Source organism: Lynx canadensis, chromosome D2 (assembly GCF_007474595.2).
Source record: "Lynx canadensis isolate LIC74 chromosome D2, mLynCan4.pri.v2, whole genome shotgun sequence".
Taxonomy (NCBI): Eukaryota; Metazoa; Chordata; class Mammalia; order Carnivora; family Felidae; genus Lynx; species Lynx canadensis.
The window spans coordinates 83,740,314-83,766,026 of record NC_044313.2 but is presented as its reverse complement, the minus strand read 5'-3'; the positions used below and the strand labels follow the sequence as shown (position 1 = coordinate 83,766,026).

The window sequence follows — 25,713 nt, the reverse complement described above, 5'->3', positions numbered from 1 at the left end:
TTTTTTTTTAAGCTTATTTATTTATTTTGAGAGAGCAAGAGTGCAGGAGTGGGAGAGGGACAGAGAGAGGAGAAGGGAGGGGATCCCAAGCAGGCTTCATGCCGTCAGTGCAGAGCCCAACTCAGGGCTCAAACTCACGAACTGTGAGATCATGACCTGAGCTGAAATCAAGAGTTGGATGCCCAAGCAACCGAGACACCCAGGTGCCCCCAGTGTGTCACTTATTAAACTAGTAAACTAATTTAATAAACTAAATATTAGTTTAATAAATAAACAAATAAATAATAAAAAATAAATAGTAATAAATAATAAATAATAAATAAATAATAAACAAATAATAAATAAACGAAATAAACTAAAATTAGTTTAATTAATAAATTAATTAAACTAATACTCCCAGTCTCAGCGGGAGATTTATTGGGCTATCCCTTAATGCCAGCTCTTTATTCTCTTTGATGACTGGTAAGCTATAAGGTCAAAGGCTATATCTATACCTATGTATAATCTGGAAAAACTAGTTCTAGGGTCAGTTCATTGATGATTACATGGTACCATGCTCCCTATATTTTACTTTAGAGTTATTTCCATTTTGACCCTTTACGTTTTGTCAAGAAAATAAAAGGGTACAGAATTCCACATAATCCATCTATGCACTGACAGGATCTCTGTGTGGGTTTCCCATGATCCCAAAACAAAATTTCCAAGGTTTTTATCATTTCATATTTTTTTTAAAAGTTTACATGTTTCCAGTGTGATAGCAAGGCATAGAGAAAGGAGATCTAAATTGTGAACTAATAAAACTGGAAAACTGGGTTTCAGTCCTGGGTATGTGTTTATGAGCTACACTGCCTCGGTCAGGGCATTTTCAGGGCTTGGGATAAAGACGTGGAGAAACCAGAAGGTCAGCTTCATTTTTTTCATGAAAAATTATGATGAAATGGCAGGGTCTCTTCTGTTTCTAAAATTCTATGATTCTTTCTGTCTTTTCTTTCTTTCTTTCTTTCTTTCTTTCTTTCTTTCTTTCTTTCTTTCTTTCTTTCTTTCTTTCAATTTACTTAACATACAGTGTAGTATTGGTCTCAGGAGGGGAACCCAGGGGGTGGATGGTAGGATAGGTTAAAATTCTGTGATTCTATTTTTAGTTGTATACATGACATATAAACAAAATAAACCTGCCTAACATACCTTCTACACGAATATGTATAATACATATGTATTTGCTTAATACTTTATTCACAACAGAATGCAGATACTAGCAATTGTCTAGAGGGCCAGGTATTCATATTAATTTCTAAGGAAAGAGTGAAAGAAGGAAAAAAAACCTATCTCATTCCTGAAGTTTTATTTATAATTGTATGTCCATGCCGTGCCTGTGGGATCACTATTGACCATTATGAAATAAGAATCACATGTAAGTAAAAGGTCTTGTCCCTCAAGTAATGTGAGTGAAGTGCACTTGAACAAAGCTGCCCATTTGGCAATGGTTTGTTCTTTTGAGGTGAATAAAATATAAATTAAAAGACCGATGTCACTTTGCAAAGCAGTGTACTTGTAATTTTGTAAGTTTAACCGCTGTTGACTTGATTGGTATCATTTTCGATCTTTAGCATATACTGTGTGTGGTTAATATATCCTTAATATACAAATCCTAGCCCAATCAAAATCTATGTTTTGTATGAAGTTGTTGAATACTCATGTTTCTTTCCCTAAAGGAGTTTATCAAGTAGCTATCTAGCTATAAGAACATATTCTTAGCTGAAATGTATACTTTATAGAACCGTAAACTGAGAAGTGTGAAAAAAATCAAAGTAGACAGACTACTTCCAGGAAAGTCCTAGAAAGTCTTGACAAAGAAGCAGATTTGAGCATGAGAAGAAACTCCCTTAGCCTGTGAATCTTGTAATCTAGATTTTACTCAATAACAACTATATCATGGGCATGCTTACTGGTTAACCTCACTGAAAAACTACAGATAGCTACATTTTCATTTTCCTCTTTTCCTTTTTTTTTTTTTTTGAGAGAGAGAGAGAGGGAAGGATATATATATATATATATAGAGAGAGAGAGAGAGAGAGAGAGAGAGAGACAGAGAGAGAGAGAGAGACAGAGAGAGAGAGAGAGACAGAGAGAGACAGAGAATCCCAAGCAGGCTTTATGCTGTCAGTGCAGAGCCTGACCCAGGGCTTGAACCCACAAACCATGAGATCATGACCTCAACTGAAATAAGAGTCAGATGCCTAACCAGCTGAGCCACCCAGGTGCCCCATTTTCAAATTTGTTTTGATCAAATAATACGTATTTGGGAGCTTTGTTTATGTTTTCATTTGCAGGGAGTAACATGCAATGGATTCTTCCAGGTAGATCATGTAGCTGAGCATTCTTCCAATTGGCTTAAACTGGCAAAGATTGTTGCAAGAGATTTTATACAACCCATATTGGTTATATATCTTGAATAATTAATTGTTTCATAGCAACAAGTGGTTTCTGTGCACAGAGTGATTTTCTTTATTTTAATGTTTGGAATGAACCCAAACAGGCAATTATTCTGTCTCCCTGTAGAACTTACTTTTTCAGCTTCATTGAATTAGGTTAATTAGAAAGGCAATGGACCCCCTCCCACTGCCACCCCCGTGGCATTTTTAGAGAGTAATTCACTTGTGTTATAACTGCCTATTTAAAGAAGCAAATGACTTTCACAGGAAAAACATTAACTATCCAAATTTTATTTATGCTATATAAAGTATAGATAAATATATGTAGTTAATATAAATATAGATATGATATATAATACACTATAAAATGATATATAAAGTGATATAAAATAATATATAAATATTATATATTTAATATGTATAATTACATATAATATATAATACGATATGAATAATGTAATATAAAATAATATAAAATGATATATAATATACAAAATCTGATAATGTAAATATATATGAATATAATATAAATATATATTTTGTTACTATAATACGGGTGTGTTCGATTTTAGTTCCTATCAAGTTAAACATGTTCTGGGGATAGGAAAATAGTGTTCAGTCTAAAGATCACTATTAGTATGAATTTGTGAAGTAAGACCTTTTTTTGCCATCAAATCTAATCTGAGTTCCTATGAGAAAAAATCAGAATTGTCTGCAGTTAGTACGTGGAAAGAGTGGGTACCACTCCCTCAAAATAGTAGGCCCAAACACATTGCCCATCAGTTGGATCAAGAGGTTCTGTCTACACTTTTATCTACAGAAAGGATTCTCTTTCTACCTTCTAACTTCCCAGAATAATTATTTGAGACTCAAATCTTCAGAGTCCATAAAAATTCTTCCAGACTGCCGCCATGTCTGTGTGTTGACCAAACATGATAATCCTAGCTTTGTGAAATGAACAGTAGACTTGGTTAGTAAAGAACACTGGGACGGAAAATAAATCACTTTGCTTTAGCTTCGGGTCATTTCTCTTTCAAAATGGTGTTAATGGCATCAACAGTAGTAACCATAATTACAAATGCTCAAGTCCTTCTTCTGTTCGAGGGATAGCAATCAGTGCTTTGCATGTATTATCCGGCTCAGTCATCCAGGAACCCAACAGGCTTTTCTTTGATGCACTTATATTATGCACATCAGTAAATAGTGAATGGCATTGGTGTAACAAGGAAATTGTATTGATGCATAAGTTACTTTATAGTATGTTTATGTTTTGAAATATTCTGGACAAGCTTTTTCCATACTTAAGAAGAAAGACTTGTGAGAAGATCTTAAGAACAAAGCTGAAAATCTGCAGTCCCTTTATTTAGTACAAGTAGAACCTGAATTAGCATCTATACCTGATAGATATGTCTGCTTGGAGAAGTTATAGATATAGATGAAGGGACTGCAGAGTTATTTTTTCTGAATTAGAATAATGGACTCATGAAGAAAGCTAAACACCCAACCAAGTTTCTACTTTGGATGAAAAAGGTCTCCACCTGGTAGCAAATCACCCTCAATACCTACTTTTTGAAGGAAGGAACACAGACCCCAGGGTTTAATGTTGGCAAACATAGGCCATGATGTTTTGTGAAAACATCATTAAGTATTTAACTGTTCTAGTGTTTTTATTGATTTTCGACTACTTTGGTTTCTGTTAGTGCTCTGGATACAAGAATACATGTGTCTTTCAGTTACGTACGTACAGCATTATAGAACTATCTGTCCTGCTTTTGTCCTGATTTTATAAAAAGAGAAATTGAAGGTGAGTGGGGTTAAGTAATCCAGCCACCTTCACACAGTTGGTAAGTGGTGGACCCAGGACTGGATTCTGTCACTTCCAGGGCAGGCTGTCTTAACTTCTGTGACATGAATATCAAACTAAGTTTAATTCCTTTTTCCTGATTGCAACTGTTTATTATTATTATTATTATTATTATTATTATTGTTATTATTATGGCAAAAGGAAAATTTCACAGAAGAGGAGCCTGTCTTGGGTCCTAACATATTCTTCAAGACAGATCTCTTCAGGTTAACACCTGTTGATCAATGGATGCCTCTACTTTGATGCAGTATGTCTCATCACCTGTAATAATAGCCTTTGTTCTGGTCTGCTCTCTGGTAATAGAGCCATCCAGCTTCCTTAATCAGTGCTGCATTATGTATCCCACCCTTTTCTTTTTCATGTATCTGTGTCTTTATATTCCAAATGGAGTCAGGGGTAGGAATAGATTTTCAGCATCACACGGGAGGAGGGGTTAAATGGCAAGTTTTACTGGAAAAGGTGGAAGCTTGCAGAACAAGAGAGGAGGCAAAGTTACCATGCTCTCCCCAAATGCCCAGATTTCCTGCCGGACAGCTGTTGGCCAGCCTTGTCTCAGTACCCAGATGCCCAGGCTCACACCCTGACCTGTGGCAAGAGTAGTCCCCACCACCAGGTTGCAGACAGACCCTCCATGACCCTGGGACACAAGTCCCCTGCTCTACTGGGAGGAGGTGGAAGACGGGGCTCTATGGGAAAACCAGAAGGAACACCTACATTCTTCTTCCTCCTCCTTCTTCCTCCTCCTCCCCTCTCCCACCCCTCCTCCTCCTCCTTCCTGATTCATTCATTCTTTCTTTCTCTCCCTCCTCCTTCTTCTGCTTCCTCTTTCTTTCTTCCCCTTCCTTCTCCTCCTCCTCCTCCTCCTCCTCCTCCTCCTGGTCCTCATCCTCATCCTCCTCCTTCTTCTTTTGAAAAATATTGCCCTTTGTGTCATGCCTCCTTCAGCCATGCTCCATTCTCTCTGGTTCTCCAAACTTTTGCTGTAAGGTAACATGGCTTGTGAAAGTATTGAGAGATTTTGGCAACATGAAGGCATATTCTGGTGAAAGAGAAGAGAAGCTCTTCCTCTGTCACCATACCAGCACTAGGACCAGTTACTGCTGAGTCCCAGTCACCAAAGCCACAGAGCTGACAAGGAAGCAAGAAAACAGTTAGATTTTCTCCATGAAAATTAAAAAAAAAAAATTACATAAAGTATAAGTCCAGATACGTTGTTTTAGTTTCACTGTGTGAATTGTCATTAACATAATGATTACACTTCCTCTGCTTACAACCCATTTGGACCGTAAAGGGGAGCTGACTGCCCCATCCTTCCACGTGTCCCCATGGTGTGTCCCCGTGCCTTCAGACACTGCTGCCCCTGCACTGATGCATGGGTGAGTCAAGGCATAAACCTCCTGTTAGCTGACCTGCTATTGTACATTCCTTTGTTTATTTATTTTTATTTATCTAAACCCAAGTTAGTTCACATACGGTGTAGTATTAGTTTCAGGAGTAGGGGTGCCTGGGTGGCTCAGTTGGTTATGTGTCCACCTTCAGCTCAGGTCATGATCTCACAGTTTGTGGATTCAAGCCCTGCGTCGGGCTCTGTGCTGACAGCTCAGAGCCTGGAGCCTGCTTTGGATTCTGTGTCTCCCTCTGTCTCTGCCCCTCCCCCACTCATTCATTCATTCATTCATTCATTCATTCTCTCTCTCTCTCTCTCAAAAATAAATAAAGATTTAAAACAATTAATAAAAAAATGGAGTAGAACCCAGTGATTCATCACGTACATGTAACACCCAGTGTTCATCCCAAAAAGTGCCCTCCTTAATACCCATCACCCATTTGGCCCATCCCTCACCCACCTGCCCTCCAGCAACCCTGTTTGTTGTCTGTATTTGAGTCTCTTATGACTTGCCTCCCTCTCTGTTTTTATATTAATTTTACTTCCCTTCCCCTATATTCATCTGTTTTGTATCTTAAATTCCACATACGTATGAAATCATATGATATTTGTCTTTCTATGACTGACTGATTTCACTTAGCATAATACACTCTAGTTCCATCCACGTTTTTGCAAATGCCAAGATTACATTCTTTTTGTTGTTTTTTTTTTTTTAAATTTTTTTTTTTCAACGTTTATTTATTTTTGGGACAGAGAGAGACCGAGCATGAACGGGGGAGGGGCAGAGAGAGAGGGAGACACAGAATCGGAAGCAGGCTCCAGACTCTGAGCCATCAGCCCAGAGTCCGACGCGGGGCTCGAACTCACGGACCGCGAGATCGTGACCTGGCTGAAGTCGGACGCTTAACCGACTGCGCCACCCAGGCGCCCCGATTACATTCTTTTTGATTGCCGAGTAATACTCCATTGTATCTCTTATGGTTTGCCTCCCTCTCTATTTTTATTTTATTTAAACAGAAAATAGAATCCCATTGACTTCCCTAATATTGAAAGTACTTACCACATAATTTTTAAGCGTTAGTTGTATGAATTATTTGTGAATAAGTATGTACTTGAGTCTTGAACATATTACTAGGTCAGAAAATGCCATCATTGGGACCCCTGGGTGGCTCAATCATTTGAGTGTCTGACTCTTGATTTCCGCTCAGGTCATGATCTCACAGTTCATGGATTCGAGCCCCTTGTAGTGCTCTAGGCTGACAGCATAAAGCCTACTTGGGATTTTCTCCCTCCCTCTCTCTCTGCCTCTCCACCCCTAGCACTCTTTTCTTTTGCTCAAGATAAATAAACTTAAAAAAAAAGAAAAGAAAATGCCATCATTGTCAGACTGTACTTTTGGATGTATTATCTGTAGCTAGTCATTTGTCATTTCCGAAAAAAAAATAGAAGAATCACTTTCACTCAATTTTTATATCTATGTGTACTAGTATGTGGAAAAAGTAGAAGGAAATAATCTTCACTTAGACATGCATTTGTGTGTGTGTGTTTAATCATTATTCAGATTTATTGTTACAGAAGAACGATTGTTCCTTTCAACATTCCCTAGGCAGGTAAAACTCACTGATAATAACGTTATAAAGAAATATTATAGCTATTACTATTGTTATTATTACTATTAATTTGCTGAGAAAATCTTCCAAAGAGACCCCCCCCCCTTTATTTGTAACTATACACTGATATAACATTTGGGCCTTAAGAAAATGCAGCTGTCACATTTTGCATTATTATTCAAGCTAGATTTATATTTATGGATTATCTATATATTATTGTGTGCTATCCTGAGGCAATGGGTTCTGTAGATAATCCATTTATTCTAATGTTTTTCAGGGGGTACATTTTTATTTGCATAGCCATATCTTTTTTAGATGCCATAATTTTAATAAAATGGATGGGATGAAAATGATTGCCCTAAGCTATAGTGCACTACTCTTTGGCAAAGGGATTGTTCGTATGTGTGTGGGCGGGGGGGTGCGGAATGGGATTTGAATTGCATTAGTGCTGTTTGCATCCAACTTGTAAAATGCATGGAATCTTTAACAAAATAGGGAAGATTGGAGATGTCCTGTCTTTTCAACTCATCCAACAAATGTCCACAATTTAGCCTGCTGAAAGGATAATAAGAAAGCAAGCATCACAATGCCACATTGGACTAGCGTGTTGTTCTGGTCAAGCACCCCAGACGTGTCTTAAAGAAGAATGGACTCAGTCGTGGGTCTGCACACTACTTTTGACTTTCACATTGAGATTTATGTTTTATGGATTTGCTCTAAGATGAAAGAAGAAAGAAGCAGTTCTCACCATGGGAGACCCTGCTATTTCTTTATCTCTTCCTTTCCTTCCTTTCTCTTATTTTCAGGACATCTCTTTTCATATCGGAAGTCTTACTGAGTGAACTGAGGTATCAGCCTCTGTTACTTCAGGACCTCCTTTTGTTCAGGGTGAAACCCAGTGATGACTCCTGTGAGAAGCGATGGACAGGGAGGGGAGCAGGTTTAAGTTGTCCAAAGGGAAACAAGAAATAGATGATGAAACTCACCAAGTGGCTGAATCTCTGGCTGCCACCCTCATCTCCAAAGAAACATCGTTTATAAATAGTGGAATAAAGGTGATTTTCACCCTTTTGAAACAGGACGTCTTCTGTATCATGCCAGATGTTACGTTGGATGTTTTTTGCTTTAAAACAGACTTGCCGGTCAGCTGGCATTTAAGCGTATGATCGTGTTAAAGATGCTGTACAAGTAGGATGTGTCTTCAAATAACTGTCTCTGGCCCGCAGGTACGATTCTGGTGGATAACATGCTGATCAAAGGGACTGCGGGAGGACCAGACCCCACCATCGAACTTTCCTTAAAGGACAACGTGGATTACTGGGTGTTGCTGGACCCCGTCAAGCAAATGCTCTTCCTGAACAGCACGGGCAGAGTTCTGGATAGAGACGTTAGTGACTCTTTTTTCCTTTTGTCCCTGTGTTACAACCTTAGTATAGTTTTCATCACTGCATGTGTTTGTTGAGGATGATCTCAGACTTTCTTTATATGATTTGAGATTCTTTTCTGTGCTTATCAACAAAAACATTTGTTTAACTCCTTGAAGGAAGAATAAGAAGGGGAGGGGCCATCTGGGTCTGGGAGAATGATTGTATTTCCCCCTGACCCCCAGGAACACGTGGAGGGTAGATGTTCACACTAAGGGGTGGTGACTTTGGAAGAGCAGGGGAGGCAGAGCGAGGGCCCACGGCAGAGTGTGGGTGTGCAGCAGGTGTTGCTTGAGGATGCAGAGTGACAGGAAGAGCACAGGGGCTGCCCTCACTAGGAGTGAGCACGGGGTGAGGGATGGGTTTGTGGCTGTGCGCATGTAGGGCTGGGGAAAAATCAAAAGAAGGTGAGCGTGAGTTTCCTGGCGATGTGCCAGTCCAGCTGTGACCTAAGCAGTAAGGCAGCCTGACCTACGTATTGTGTCATAAAGAATAGCTCAGCTACTAAAGCTGCTGAATGTCTCATTTCCAAAAAAGTGGGAAGACTTGGGTAGATTTATGTAGGCTTCTAAGTGTTGAGTGCAGAGATGAGTGTGCGTGTGCGTGCATGTGGCCGGGCGTGCACGACAGTAATTGTGCAGGACCTTGGGAGTACATCTAAACATGTGTGTACTCCCAAATTTCCAGGTCATGAAATCCAAATGTCAGACCCTCAGCGTAATGAACCTGAATCATCTCCCTACATCACTCAGATTTATGATCCGCTCTACAATACGGTGTGTGGAGTGGATGACCCCTGACGTAGTTCATGTCTAAAATTCGGAGTCTCTTAGAGCTTTGCGGTCAGGGGGTGGGTGGGAGGGTATAGGACAGGATGGGTTGTCTTTGTCCACTTGGGGGCCCCACACGCAGCTGACTGAGCAGATGTGAAGCACAGGTGGCAGTGGACAGTATGAGTGACACTGTCAGGCTCAACATGGGGGAAAAAGTCAGCCTGGATGCTGTCCCCGGTCCCCCACCACCCCCTACTGACTGCTGTTTATACCCCACACTTTACAATTTTGGCCGGGCGGCTATGAGAGTATAAAATGGAATGGGAAACATTATTATCTCTTATCGTAGCTTAATTTATGTCCTAAGTCATAACTTTGGTGAAAGTAGTGTGGATAAGGGCACCCAGGCTGCACCAGTGCCCCCAGCTGCGACCATACAGGCTCCCTTTCCTGGCCTTCATGAGGGGCATTCACATCCACGTCACATGGATTTCATTATGTAACCTGTTAGGAGAATTATAGAATACTCATCTAGACCACTGTTATTTTATACTGTTTCCTTTTCTTAAAATCACCTACTACCTAAGTATAATAATTTACTAGTTTACTGGCAAATTACTTTCTTTTTGACACCATTTTTTCATGTGATATTAAAAGCACAAGTTCTAGAGTGGATGAGTAGAGACAAAGGATATACTTCAGTATAAATAAATGGTGTTTGTCTCCAACCTAAAACATAATTTTAATTACTTACTAAAGATTGCCTTTACCTTCAAAAAAAAGTATCTGCTTCCCTAGTATTATTTTTTATTTCTAATAAGGGCAGCATTTATTGGACATTGGCTCAACTGAAACAGTACCATGGGAATACACTTAAAATTGTTTGACTTGAAAGTAATAATTGCAAAAAATGTGAATGAATACAGTTTATGTATTCATCTGGGCTGATTTTTGGTTTATTTATTTATTTTTGAGAGACAGAGCAAGCGAGAGAGAGAGAGAGAGAGAAACACAAGCAGGGGAGGGGCAGAGAGAGAGAATCCCAAACAGGATCCATACTCTCAGTACACAGCCCAATGTGGGGCTCAATCCCATGAACTGTGAGATCATTACCTGAGCTAAAATCAGGATTCAGATGCTTAACCAAATGAGCCGCCCAAGTGCCCCAGGCTATTTTTATTTTTTAAACACAATAATAAAGCTAATTTCCACCTACTTAAAATGTTCTTTGGACTGGGAATAGTATGGTCAAGTTAAACTTGCCAAGATATTTCCTAAATTAAAGTGTTGTCAGTGGATACTTACCGAAATTATCTAAAGATGCAGATTAGAACATCTAAAGAATATTAAGGGGCGCCTGGGTGGCGCAGTCGGTTAAGCGTCCGACTTCAGCCAGGTCACGATCTCGCGGTCCGTGAGTTCGAGCCCCGCGTCAGGCTCTGGGCTGATGGCTCAGAGCCTGGAGCCTGTTTCCGATTCTGTGTCTCCCTCTCTCTCTGCCCCTCCCTCGTTCATGCTCTGTCTCTCTCTGTCCCAAAAATAAATAAACATTGAAAAAAAAAATTAAAAAAAAAAAAAAAGAATATTAAGTGTGAAATGAATATTGCAGAGGAAAATCTATAAACGAAAAGCAAAACATATGCTCACGTAGGTGCGACGTATTAGCAACTTGGCAAACAAATTCATTGAAATAATGGGAAGAAATAAGTAAAAGAGATGATGATAGTACATATGAGGTCAAGGTTAGGTTCACTAAATACAGTATGTACTTTCAATGTAGTATTTTTTAGAGTTTGCTGATTACAGATGCTTTACAGAATCTTTGGATTTTAGAGGTGGAAGGACTCTTAAAGTTTTGCTAATTCAATTTTTTTTCCCATAATCTGTGCAGTAGATTTAGACCCAATGAGTCTTTAACATTTAGCACTTGTCTGTGGTGAAATGAGAATAATAAAACAATGGGGTGATTTTGCTTATTTATTTTTGTCTCCAAAGCTAAGTGTGTTCATTGTATTCTGATATCATGCCCTCTTTGCATTTTTTATTTTCTGTGGACCTTGTAGATTATAGATGGCTTTTGCTTTAGAAAAAAATTAACGTTTATTTATTTTTGAGAGAGAGAGAGAGAGACAGAGCATGAGCAGGGTAGGGGCAGAGAGAGAGAGAGAGAGAGACAGAGAGCGTGCCAGTAAGCAGAACTGGAAGCAGGCTCCAAGCTCCAAGCTGTCACCAGAGAGCCCGACGTGGGACTCAAACCTACTGACTGTGAGATCATGACCTAAGCCGGAGTCGGATACTTAATCAACTGAGCCACCCAGGTGCCCCTATGGCTTTTGCTTTTTGAAAGTCTTTCTTAAAGAAAGAAAAGATTACTATCTCATGTTAGCTTTCCATGGTTTTTGCTGGATTGTTCTTTTCTTGTATGTTGTTGTTGTTGTACATTTTACTAGCCTGCTGCTCTAGTGTGCTGTGTTTAGGTGAAGAGAGTCTAAGTCCACGCAGCTAATTAACTAGTTCGCCATGCTGCCCAACAATTGGTCTTTGGTGTCAGGTAATTCTTCTCGGATAAATGTGTGAGATGGATTTAAGCGAAGCATCAGAAGTCTAAGTGTAAACATAGTAAAAAGAGAAATGTGGAAGAAGTAAGAAGTGTAAGAATAAGAGTAACTGTGTAGTGTCAACATGCTGGCTGGTAATGGGGGCCATCGAGTTAAAGAGTGACCATGAAAGGGGAAAAGAATAGTTTGATATAAAAAAAAAAAACCCTGCCAAATCTTTATAATATATCAGAAATGAATTGTGTCATTAAGAAATATTTTCGGGGCGCCTGGGTGGCGCAGTTGGTTAAGCGTCCGACTTCAGCCAGGTCACGATCTCGCGGTCCGGGAGTTCGAGCCCCGCGTCGGGCTCTGGGCTGATGGCTCAGAGCCTGGAGCCTGTTTCCGATTCTGTGTCTCCCTCTCTCTCTGCCCCTCCCCCATTCATGCTCTGTCTCTCTCTGTCCCAAAAATAAATAAACGTTGAAAAAAAAATTTAAAAAAAAAAAAAAAAAAAGAAATATTTTCTTGGGCACCCGTGTGTCTCAGCTGGTTAAACAACAGACTTCATTTCATCTCAGGTTATGACTCACAGTTTATGAGTTCAAGCCCCACATCAGGCTCTGTGCTAGTAGCTTTGAATCCTCTCCTCCCTCCCCCCCCAAAATAAATAAATAAACTTAAAAAACAAAAAGAACTATTTCCTTGGAGGCTCACTGTATTGCTGATTACTAAGTTTTGTTTTTTTTTAAATTTTTTTTTTTAACGTTTATTTATTTTTGAGACATAGAGAGACAGAGCATGAACAGGGGAGGGTCAGAGAGAGAGGGAGACACAGAATCCAAAGCAGGATCCAGGCTCCGAGCTGTCAGCACAGAGCCCGACGCGGGGCTTGAACTCATGGACCGTGAGATCATGATCTGAGCCGAAGTCGGCCGCTTAACCGACTGAGCCACCCAGGCGCCCCAACTGGTTACTAAGTTTTGATGAGTCAAGGAAATAATGATAGGCTGAAATCAATCTTTCATTGATGGATTTGTTATTACGTCTTCATTTTGGGGAGATAGAGCACTTAGTCAGGATTACCATCAAATGTATGGACTCGTTTCTCAAGAAAAAGTTTATTTGCACGTGAATAAATTGCCACCAAATTCAAGAGTTTCACTAATTACCAAGGTTACCTAGACCCCAGGTTATAGGTTTCTCCTCGGGAAAGCATCTTCCTACTTTTTTTACTCTTAAATTGTTAGAGGGTTTTACATCTCAAAATCAGTAATTGTAAACAGAAGCAAGAAAAGGAGTTGTTGGCTGTACTTTCATATCTATACTTTCATATAGCAGCCCACTAGAGTAACTGGCTATGGTCCTAATGCTTTCCTGAGCCATTAGATGCCTGCCACGTTTTCCATAATAGGAAGTGATCTCCATGTGACTCGGAAAAAATAAATCTCAGTATAAGCTCTTGCTTCAATGCAGCTTACTATGTCCTATATTAGTCTTTGAATTTTTTAAATTCTTGCGAATTGCTCTCTCTGACGCCATGATGCTTTTACGGCTTTATTCATCAAAGTCTAAAGGTGTTTATTCTGAAAATTCTTAACCCAGCGCCCATCTGTTTTATGTGAAGCGCAGACTATTGCTGCTAGTAAAGGAGTGTGGTAAACCCATGTTTTCAGTCCAAATCCAATCACAACTGGAAATTTTAATTTTATTTAACAGTAAAGTAATATCAGCTTATGTCACATATCAGAAAATAAAAATCATATGTGCAAACATTATTTTCCATCTAAGGAAAATATTTAATATTTATCCTGCTGTATTTCAAACATATATATGTGTTGGCATGTGTCTTTATACTATCACACTGGGTATGATGTTTCAGCCTGCTTTTTAATGTGATTTGTAATATACTTCCTTCCATGTGAATGAATGTATATGTAATCATTTTTAATTGCTGCATAGTGTTTCATTGGATGACTAAATCGAGATTCTTTTTCAAAACAGTCTTCTATTTTGGACATCAAGTTGGAAGTTATTGATGATTTTCTTTTCTTGCCATATCTTTGTCCAGTTTTGATATCAGGGTAATGCTGGCCACATAAAATGAGTTTAAAAGAATGCCCTCTTCTATCTTGGAAGAGTTTGAGATGTATTGGTCTCCATTTGTCTTTGAATGCTTGGTAGGATAGACCAGAAAAGCCATCTGGTCCTGGACTTTTATTTGTTGGGAGGGTTTTGATGACTGATTCTATTTCCATGCTAGTAATCATTCTGTTCAGATTTTCTCTTTCCTCATTATTCAGTCCTGTTAGATGGTATATTTCTAGGAGTTTGTCCATTTCTTCCAGTCTGCCCAATTTGTTGAGACATAATTATTCATAGTAGTCTCTTCTGATCCTTTGAGGTATCAGATGTAATGTCTTCTTGTTTCTATTTTTTTAATATATGAAATTCATTGTCAAATTGGTTTCCATACAATACCCAGTGCTCATCCCAAAAGATGCCCTCTTCAATACCCATCACCCACCCTCCCCTCCCTCTCCCCCAATCAACCCTCAGTTTGTTCTCAGTTTTTAAGAGTCTCTTATGCTTTAGCTCTCTCCCACTCCAACTTCTTTTTTTTCCTTCTCCTCCCCCATAGGTTTCTGTTAAGTTTCATACATATCTTTCTCTCTATGGCTTATTTCACTTAGCATAACACTCTCCAGTTCCATCCATGTTGCTACAAAAGGCCATATTTCATTCTTTCTCATTGCCACGTAGTAATCCATTGTGTATATAAACCACAATTTCTTAAAAATTTTTTTAATGTTTTATTTTATTTTTGAGACAGGGAGAGACAGAGCATGAACAGGGGAGGGTCAGAGAGAGGGAGACACAGAATATGAAACAGGCTCCAGGCTCTGAGCTGTCAGCACAGAGCCCGACGCGGGGCTTGAACCCACGGACCGTGAGATCATGACCTGAGCCGAAGTCGGCCGCTTAACCGACTGAACCACCCAGGCGCCCCAAACCACAATTTCTTTATCCATTCATCAGTTGATGGACATTTAGGCTCTTTCCATAATTTGGCTATTGTTGAGAGTGCTGCTATAAACTTTGGGGTAAAAGTGCCCCTATGCATCAGCACTCCTGTATCCCTTGGGTAAATTCCTAGCAGTGCTATTGCTGGGTCATAGGGTAGGTCTATTTTTAATTTTTTGAAGCACCTCCACACTGTTCTCCAGAGCGGCTGCACCAATTTGCATTCCCACCAACAGTGCAAGAGGGTTCCCGTTTCTCCACATCCTCTCCAGCATCTATAGTCTCCTGATTTATTCAGTTTGGCCACTCTGACTGGCGTGAGGTGATATCTGAGTGTGGTTTTGATTTGTATTTCCCTGATGAGGAGTGATGTTGAGCATCTTTTCATGTGCCTGTTGGCCGTCCAGATGTCTTCTTTAGAGAAGTGTCTATTTATGTTTTCTGCCCATTTCTTCACTGGATTATTTGTTTTTCGGGTGTGGAGTTTGGTGAGCTCTTTATAGATTTTGGATACCAGCCCTTTGTCCGATATGTCATTTGCAAATATCTTTTCCCATTCCGTTGGTTGCCTTTTAGTTTTGTTGATTGTTTCCTTTGCTGTGCAGAAGCTTTTTATCTTCATGAGTTCCCAGTAGTTCATTTTTGCTTTTAATTCCCTTGTCTTCGGGGATGTGTCAAGTAAGAAATTGCTATGGCTGAGGTCAGAGAGGTCTTTTCCTGTTTTCTCCTCTAGGGTTTTGATGGTTTTCTGTCTCACATTCAGGTCCTTTATCCATTTTGAGTTTATTTTTGTGAATGGTGTCAGAAAGTGGTCTAGTTTCAACCTTCTGCATGTTGCTGTCCAGTTCTCCCAGCACCATTTGTTAAAGAGACTGTCTTTTTTCCATTGGATATTCTTTCCTGCTTTGTCAAAGATTAGTTGGCCATACTTTTGTGGGTCTAGTTCTGGGGTTTCTATTCTATTCCATTGGTCTGTTTTTGTGCCAATACCATGCTGTCTTGATGATGACAGCTTTGTAGTAGAGGCTAACGTCTGGGATTGTGATGCCTCCTGCTTTGGTCTTCTTCTTCAAAATTACTTTGGCTATTTGGGGCCTTTTGTGGTTCCATATGAATTTTAGGATTGCTTGTTCTAGTTTCGAGAAGAATGCTGGTGCAATTTTGATTGGGATTGCATTGAATGTGTAGATAGCTTTGGATAGTATTAACATTTTGACAATACTTATTCTTCCAACCCATGAGCATGGAATGTTTTTCTGTTTCTTTATATCTTCTTCAATTTCCTTCATAAGCTTTCTATAGGTTTCAGCATTCAGATCTTTCACATCTTTGGTTAGATTTATTCCTAGGTATTTTATGCTTCTTGGTGCAATTGTGAATGGGATCAGTTTCTTTATTTGTCTTTCTGTTGCTTCATTTTTAGTGTATAGGAATGCAACTGATTTCTGTACATTGATTTTGTATTCTGCAACTTTGCCGAATTCATGTATCAGTTCTAGCAGACTTTTGGTGGAGTCTATCGGATGGATTTTCCATGTACAATATCATGTCATCTGCAAAAAGTGAAAGCTTAACTCATCTTTGCCAATTTTGATGCCTTTGATTTCCTTTTGTTGTCTGATTGCTGATGCTAGAACTTCCAACACTATGTTAAACAACAGCGGTGAGAGTGGGCATCCCTGTCGTGTTCCTGATCTCAGGGAAAAAGTTCTGTTTTTCCCCATTGAGGATGATGTTTGCTGTGGGCTTTTCATAAATGGCTTTTATGATGTTTAAGTATGTTCCTTCTATCCTGACTTTCTCGAGGGTTTTCATTAAGAAAGGATGCTGACTTTTGTCAAATGCTTTTTCTGCATCGGTTGGCAGGATCATATGGTTCTTATCTTTTCTTTTATTAATGTGATGTATCACATTGATTGATTTGCGAATGTTGAACCAGTCCTGCAGCCCAGGAATGAATCCCACTTGATCATGGTAAATAATTCTTTTTATATGCTGTTGAATTTGATTTGCTAGTATCTTATTGAGAATGTTTGCATCCATATTCATCAGGGATATTGGCCTGTAGTTCTCTTTTTTTACTGGGTCTCTGTCTGGTAATGAGTCTCTTCATAGAATGAGTCTGGAAGTTTTCCTTCCCTTTCTATTTTTTGGAATAGCTTGATAAGGATAGGTATTATCTCTGCTTTAAATGTCTGGTAGAACTCCCCTGGGAAGCCATCTGGTCCTGGACTCTTATTTGTTGGGAGGTTTTTGATAACTGATTCAATTTCTTCACTGGTTATGGGTCTATTCAAGCTTTCCATTTCCTCCTTATTGAGTTTTGGAAGTGTGTGGGTGTTTAGGAATTTGTCCATTTCTTCCAGGTTGTCCAGTTTGTTGGCATATAATTTTTCATAGTACTCCCTGATAATTGCTTGTGTTTCTGAGGGATTGGTTGTATTCATTCTATTTTCATTCATGATTTTATCTATTTGGGTCATCTCCCTTTTCTTTTTGAGAAGCCTGGCTAGAGGTTTATCAATTTTGTTTATTTTTTCAAAAAATCAACTCTTGGTTTCATTGATCTTCTCTACAGTTTTTTTAGATTCTATATTGTTTATTTCTGGTCTGATCTTTGTTATTTCTCTTCTTCTGCTGGTTTAGGGTGTCTTTGCTGTTCTGCTTCTATTTCCTTTAGGTGTGCTGTTAGATTTTGTATTTGGGATTTTTCTTGTTTCTTGATATAGGCCTGGATTGCAATGTATTTTCATCAGGAATGCCTTTGCTGCATCCCAAAGCATTTGGATTATTGTATTTTCATTTTCGTTTGTTTCCATATATTTTTTAATCTTCTCTAATTGCCTGGATGACACATTCATTCTTTAGTAGGGTGTTCTTTAACCTCCATGCCTTTGGAGGTTTTCCAGACTTTTTCCTGTGGTTGATTTCAAGCTTCATAGCATTGTGGTCTGAAAGTGTGCATGGTATGATCTCAATTCTTGTATACTTATGAAGGGCTGTTTTGTGACCCAGTATGTGATCTATTTTGGAGAATGTTCCATGTGCACTCGAGGAGAAAGTATATTCTATTGCTTTGGGATGCAGAGTTCTAAATATAACTGTCAAGTCCATCTGATCCAATGTATCATTCAGGGCCCTTGTTTCTTTATTGACCGTGTGTCTAGATGATCTATCCATTGTTGTAAGTGGAGTATTCAAGTCCCCTGCAATTACCACATTCTTATCAATAAGGTTGCTTATGTTTGTGAGTAATTGTTGTATATATTTGGGGGCTCCCATATTCGGCGCATAGACATTTATAATTGTTAGCTCTTCCTGATGGATAGACCCTGTAACTATTATATAATGTCCTTTTTCATATCTTGTTACAGCCTTTAATTTAAAGTCTAGTTTGTCTGATATAAGTATGGCTACTCCAGCTTTCTTTTGACTTCCAGTAGCATGATAAATGGTACTCCATCCCTTCACTTTCAATCTGTAGGTGTCCTCAGGTCTAAAATGAGTCTCTTGTAGACAGCAAATAGATGGGTCTTGTTTTTTTATCCATTCTGATACCCTATGTCTTTTGGTTGACGCATTTAATCCATTTATATTCAGTGTTATTATAGAAAGATACGGGTTTAGAGTCATTGTGATGTCCGTAGGTTTCATGCTTGTAGCGATGTCTCTGATACTTCGTCTCACAGGATCCCCCTTAGGATCTCTTGCAGGGCTGGTTTAGTGGTAACGAATTCCTTCAGTTTTTGTTTGTTTGGGAAGACCTTTTTCTCTCCTTCTATTCTAAATGACAGATTTGCTGGATAAAGGATTCTTGGCTGCATATGTTTTCTGCTCATCACATTGAAGATCTCCTGCCATTCTTTTCTGGCCTGCCAAGTTTCAGTAGAGAGATCAGTCACGAGTCCTATAGGTCTCCCTAAAACATGTTAGAGCATGTTTATCCCTAGCTGCTTTCAGAATTTTCTCTTGTTTCTAATTGTGTTTATTTGAATCCTCTTTTTTGCTTTTGTTTTTTTCCCCATTGGTGAGTCAAGCTCAAGGTGGCTCAATTTTGTTACTCTTTTCGAAGAAAGCTGTTTAGTTTCTTTGCTCTTTTCTGTTGTCTTTTAGTCTCTATTTCATTTATTTCCAATCCGAAATTTGTTATTTTCTCTCTTCTACTAACTTTGGATTTCATTTGCTCTTCTTTTTCTAGTTCATTTAGATGTAAAGTTAGATCATTTATTTGAGATTTTTCTTATCTTTTGATGTAGGCATTTATGAACTTCCCTTTTAGCACTGCTTTTGCTGTATCTCGTCAGTTTTGGTACATTGTATTTCTACTTTCAATTGTCTCAAGGTATTTTTTTTTTATTTCTCTTTTCATTTTTTTCTTTGGTCCATTGGGTTTTCAGCTGCATGTAGTTTAATCTCCACTGTATATGAATTTTCTAGTTTTCTTCTTATAATTGATTTTTAGTTTTATACCGTTGTGGTTGGAAAGGACACGATACAGTTTCAATATTCTTAAATTTATTAAGGCTCGTTTTATGGCTTACCATGTGATCTATCTTGGAGAAAGTTCCCTGTGCACTTGAGAAGAAGTATATTCTGTTGCTCTTGAATAGAAGATTCTGTATGTGTGTAAGTCCATCTGGTCTAATGGGTCGTTCAAGGCCGATATTTCCTTAATGATTCTCTGTCTGAATGATCTATGCATCGATGTAAGTGGGGCATTAAAGTCCCCTACCATTATTGTATTGCTGTCTATTTTTCCCTTTATGTCTGTTAATATTTACTTTATAAATTTAGGTGCTCTTATGTTGTGTGCATAAATGTTTACAAATGTCATATCCTCGTGTTGTACTGACCTCATTATCATTATTAATGTCTTTCTCTGTCTCTTATTACAGTCTGTGTTTTGAAGTCTTTTTTCTTTTTTCTGATATAATACAGCTTATCCTGCATCCGATTAGTTTCCTGACGTGCAGTTACTTAGATTGTTGCCAAAAGTCTTTGTGTTGTTTATTTCGTGAGTATAATGAATCATCACAAAAAATGTAGGGATGCTCTGAATAGCAAAACAGAGCCCACAGTCAGGGGTTGACCCTACTAACAATGCCAAAGCTCCATATTATGGTCACTAGGGTAGAATTCATTTTAGTGTTTCTTAGGGGAAAGTTGCTCTGGAAAGTTTTTATTAGTGGGATTTTTTTCCATGGAGCTTTTCAAATACAATGATGCTTGTCTAAGTGTCTTAGCCCATCTGGGCTGCTGTAAAAAATGCCAAAGGCTGGGTACCTTATAAACAGCAGAAACTTATTTCTCACAGTTCCAGAGGCTGATTGTGTGAAACCAGGTGCCAGCACAGTCAGGCACAGGTCCTCTCCAGGTTGCAGACTTCTTTTATTCTTACATTGTGGAAAAGGACAAGGACTCTGTCTTAGGCCTCTGTTGGAAGGCTGTCAATCTCATCACCTAGTCACCTGATTAATGTTGTTAAAGGGGGAATAAGAAGTAGATGATGAAACTCACCCACTGTTAGAATTTCTGCCTTTTACCTTCACCCCCTCCCCAAAATATATTTTATGAGTAGCATAATAAAGGTGTGTTTACCATTGTTAAATCATGCCTAAAGTTGAATAAATTCTGCATTGAGACATACTTTCAAGTGAGCCAAAGACCCCACCTCCTAATACCATCACATTGATCATTAGTATTGCTACATGTGAATTTGGGAGGGCCAGAACATACAAACACTTGCATAGGAATATTCTTATTTTATTCAAAGTTCTTTGTCTTATAAGGAAGGCACAAAAATGCCTTCAAATTAGCTGAAGTTGATTGGTGAAGAATATTGAGAATATCAACATCATAGGTGCACCTGGGTGGCTTAGTTAGTTAGGTGCCCGACTCAGCTCAGGTCTCGATGTCAGGGATGTGGGTTCAAGCCCTGCTTCGGATTCGTTGTTGGGCATGAAACCTACTAAAAAGAAAAAAAAAGGAATATCAACATCACAGAAATGAAAAATAATTTGATTTTTTTTTGTATTGTATTGAATATTGTAAATTTGCCAGGAACAGAGGAAACTATTTGTTCTTGGACCACATGATCTGTACGTTTCTTTGTGTATGTGCTGTTTTTCTTTCTTCCTATAGTTCAGAGTCCTCTGTGTATTTCTAATTCTCTCACCCCATGTCTTTGGTTGTATGTGGCTTTTTCTCTTATCAGCGTCCGCTCTGTTGCACCAGGCCCTGTACACTTTTAATGGAAAATGACCACAGTTACTGTGTTTTATCTAATTGATGAGAGAGAGCATCTAAATCCTCACAGGCTTGACTCAGTTACAGCCGGGGGAGCCAGGCGCGGCCACACAGTACATCCTTCTTCCACCTGTTCCTTCTGCGGTAGTGAGGGGAAAGTGTGTGTTCCAGAGAAGGAATTCTAAAACATGTCTTCTGTGCTTTGTTCAATGAGGCCATAAACTATCTCTTAATGGAAACATTTGGGCAGTTATGGCCACCTAGAACTAAAAGAAAATTTAATAGGAATAGATGCACATTTTAAAGATTGAATGCTAAAAAAATAAGCTAATAAACAAATGATCCCTACAGAAATTTCCAAGGATAAAAATAATCTTTAAAACTTCTCCAGCCTCCAATGTTTTCATTTAATTAGAAAACTTGTATATGACATTGTATATGACTTTTGACAATTTTTAAGCTTTGTCCATAGGTCTTTCCCTCATGGTCATTATTTTTTATTCCCTATTTTTATTTCAGTTTACTAAAGTTACCTCCATTTCCTTCATGAAAAAGAGAGAGAAGGAGAAGGTGTAAAATGAAGAGTCACGAATGATAAAATAACCAAAACAGGTTGTCTGGCATGAAAATTAGGTCTCAGTAATGAAGGAGCATCACAGTCAAAATGATGGTCTCACTTGGCCAATATTACCTCGTCACTGTTGGGCATAATTGTCATAATGGCATCAATGACTAAACAGTAATAGAAAGAAAAATAGGATTGTGGCATGGTCTTATTATACTTATCTCAAAACTCTGGAAAAACTTTTATAGCTTGACCAGAGAGAAATCATGTTTGTGGAAATCCCCAACATCTTACCTTCTCCTCTTTCAGACTCTAAGTTCACAGCTGTACAGAGAACATGGACTCTCATGCCTGTGCCTGGGCCAATGTCCCCGTGACTACCAAGCTGCCTGCTTTCACTTCCACGGAGTCCTCCTGATGGCTTGCACTTGGACTTGGGGACAGTCTCTTTTTTTTTTTTTAAATTTTTTTTCAACGTTTATTTATTTTTGGGACAGAGAGAGACAGAGCATGAACAGGGGAGGGGCAGAGAGAGAGGGAGACACAGAATCGGAAACAGGCTCCAGGCTCCGAGCCGTCAGCCCAGAGCCTGACGCGGGGCTCGAACTCACAGACCGCGAGATCGTGACCTGGCTGAAGTCGGACGCTTAACCGACTGCGCCACCCAGGCGCCCCGGGGACAGTCTCCTAATAGTCCTCTCAGCCTATGTCAAGACTCAACCTGTTTTACATTCAAACACAGTTCTGACCTTGTCAACAGATGACTTTCCATTGCTATTATGCCTTCCCTGATATTCTTTTATCTCTGTGATTAGAATCTACCTTTAGCCTTGGCCATCAGTTGAATGTTATCTACTACCAAGACACGCCTTACATGCCACTCCCTACATAAAATATTCCTTTAAAAAATTTTTATTGTATATTTTTTAATTAGGGGGAGAGAGAGAGAGAGAGAGAGAGAGCGAGCAAGAGAACGAACAAGTGGGGCAGGAGCAGAGAGAGAAGTTTCCAACTAGGTTCCCTGCTCAGCACAGAGCCCAATGCAGGGATCAATCTCATGAACTGTGAGATCATGACCTGAGCCGAAATCAAGAGTCAGGCGCTTAACCAACTGAGCCACCCAGGCACCCCCTACATATCATAGTTCTTAAGGTTACACTGTTATGAAATTTCTTGCTCTAAACTCTAAAGTCTTCAAAACTCTTTGACTTGCATTGTATTTAACTTCATCTCACATCAATTTTATGGGATTTGCTTACCTCACATCATATTAATCCTAACTCACATTGAACTTTGAATTTAATAAATACAAGTCAATAAACTGAATGCCCTTAATAGTTGATTATAAAAAATTTATCGGGGCGCCTGGGTGGCTCAGTCGGTTGAGCGTCCAACTTCGGCTCAGGTCATGGTCTTGTGGTCTGTGAGTTCAAGCCCTGTGTCAGGCTCTGTGCTGACAGCTCAGAGTCTGGAGCCTGCTTCAGATTCTGTGTCTCCCTCTCTCTCTTCTCCTCCCCCACTCATGCTCTGTTTCTCTCTCTCTCTGTCAAAAATAAATAAACATTTAAAAAATTTAAAAAAATTATCTTAATATTACATTATACCTAATTATAGTTTCAAATTGGTAATTTCTTCCTTAGTCAATTATGTCAATATACCATTTATCATGATTATGAAAGTTTAATCTTTGAGGGGAAATTCATAACTCCAGCCAGCCATTTCCTTTAAGTCTTTTCATTATTTAAAAATAATTCAAAAACATACTGTGTCTTATTTCCTTTCACTGTCTTATAGTTATTTGTGAAACAATGAAGATTTTTCACTTTCTGAAAGTAGTGAGTACATAGGAAGAAAAAGCATGACAAAATCCATTCATTCCTGTGAGGATTGAGGTTGGCCTTTGCTTTAGGAGAAATAAAATCAATTCTTTTATACAGGTTTGCTAAAAACATGTTTTCTTATTAAATCAGTGAGCCTTCCAAATAACATGGTTTCTGGAGAAAACTCAATTCCCTTTGGATGTAAGATGTTTGCTACAATCAACAATGTTCACATCAATAAATTTCTTATAAAAATGACTTTGCATGTTAAATCCTAAGTTATTGTCTGAACACCTCATAATAAAATTTTATATTTTTGTCTTTTTCAAATCACAAAATTCATACGTATTTGTTGGTAATTTTTCCCTTCTTACTTTCTACCCTCAACCTTACTCTTCAAAGCTAACCTCCATCAACTGTTGGTATGTATCATTCCCAAACCTTATTTATGCGTATCAAAACTTATACTCGATATACACTAATGTATAAAAATGTGCAAATATGCCCTCAGGTATCATGTTAAACATTCATTTTTAAACTGGGAGAATAGTTGGCATGTCTAGGTATAATACGAATGGTAGTTGTTTTGAATAATTAGCACAAAACAATTTATACACAGGTTTTTTTTTTTCTTCGTTATGAAGCAACTGAAGAGAATTAGGGAAGGTAAAATTGGCTGAACAGTTGTGAAAGATAAACCAAAATTTCCCTAACAGATTCCTGAGCCTTTTGTGGTCCCCAAACTCTCACTGACTTGTAGAGCTGCACTTGCTATATTTATGACCTTCTTATGCGGCAGAATAGAATCTATTCCAAGGCAAGATTACAACGTGTGTTATATATGAGCCGCAGGGAATTCTGGCCTTCAGCACGATCCATTATGGTTGGAATTTATTGCAAGCTAAGGTCTATCCATGCTGCTCACAGTTGCAAGGGAGCTAGAGTCGAGAGTGACAAGAGTTCTGAGTGACCTGGTTACGTCTAATTTATGGGCACTTCACGGGACCAAGTAGGGGCTCAGTGCACAGTGCATTGGATTCCCTACCTGCAGAGATTGTGACCTCTCTGTCCAGTGCTAGCACTCACTACAGCGTTAGAAGCTGAGAGGAAATGGGTTTGTAGGACTCTTTTGTAATATTCAGAAGATAAATAACTTTAGAAGAACGTAATTCGCCCAAATGTCTTCCAAGAGATGCCAAGTGCAAACACAGTACAAGTATTTGGTTTCGTTTGGTTGTCTTTGTGGCTTTTTCTCTTTTGCTTCTGTTGTTGTTTTTACTTTACAATTGAAATACACAGGACTTGCCTGAAAAATCTATTGAAGAAAACACTTTAAAACTGATAGTAAAAAGGGAGAGACCTAATCTTTTTAAGTGATCTTTTTGCCTCGAGGTTCCTTATTTTCAATGATGTCTTGCTTGTAAGATGGTCCCTTCTATTCTGCACTGCCTTGCATTAATACAAAACCTCTACTTATATTGAAAAGAAATGCTTTGTAGTATTTTTTTGCTCATTGTTGTTATTTCTTCTCTCTGAGACTACAGTGAATAAGCTTATATATCTTTTCAGAACAACCATTTAGATGTGGGGTGCCTCTTGAGTGTTTTAGATTAAATATCCTCAGATTGTATCACACGTTCTCAAGGTGTTCAGACTTTACATCCTATTTGCCCATAAAATAGTGCTAACTAGAGTCTGGCCATCTCTGTATCTGATATTACTAATGAATATGAAGTTTGTACCAAGGCTCCATTGTCCGTTGACTGCATTGATGCGAAAACTCATCTTTCGCTCATCAAGATTTCACAATGATATTTTTGCATTAATGTGTGTAGCCATTTATTATACTTGGTTAATACCAATAAGGTGATTTAAATTTATTATTATAAAAATATATCATTGTGTAACCTATTATTCTGTCTTACTAAAATGATTTTTAATGTTGTCTTTTGTCATTAAATGTATGCTATATCCTTCTGAGCTTTGTGGCATTCACAGATTTTTTTACACATGACCTTAATGTCTTCATTT

At 38.6% G+C, this 25,713-nt stretch overlaps 1 protein-coding gene across 1 annotated transcript in view; it reads left to right on the top strand.

The window, feature by feature from the left end:
* Positions 1-25,713, top strand: part of PCDH15 (protocadherin related 15) — a 786,947-nt gene that overhangs the window by 259,206 nt on the left and 502,028 nt on the right. The window contains 1 exon segment of the mRNA XM_032595259.1: positions 8,520-8,680. Within this exon segment, the coding sequence (XP_032451150.1) occupies positions 8,520-8,680 (161 nt within the window).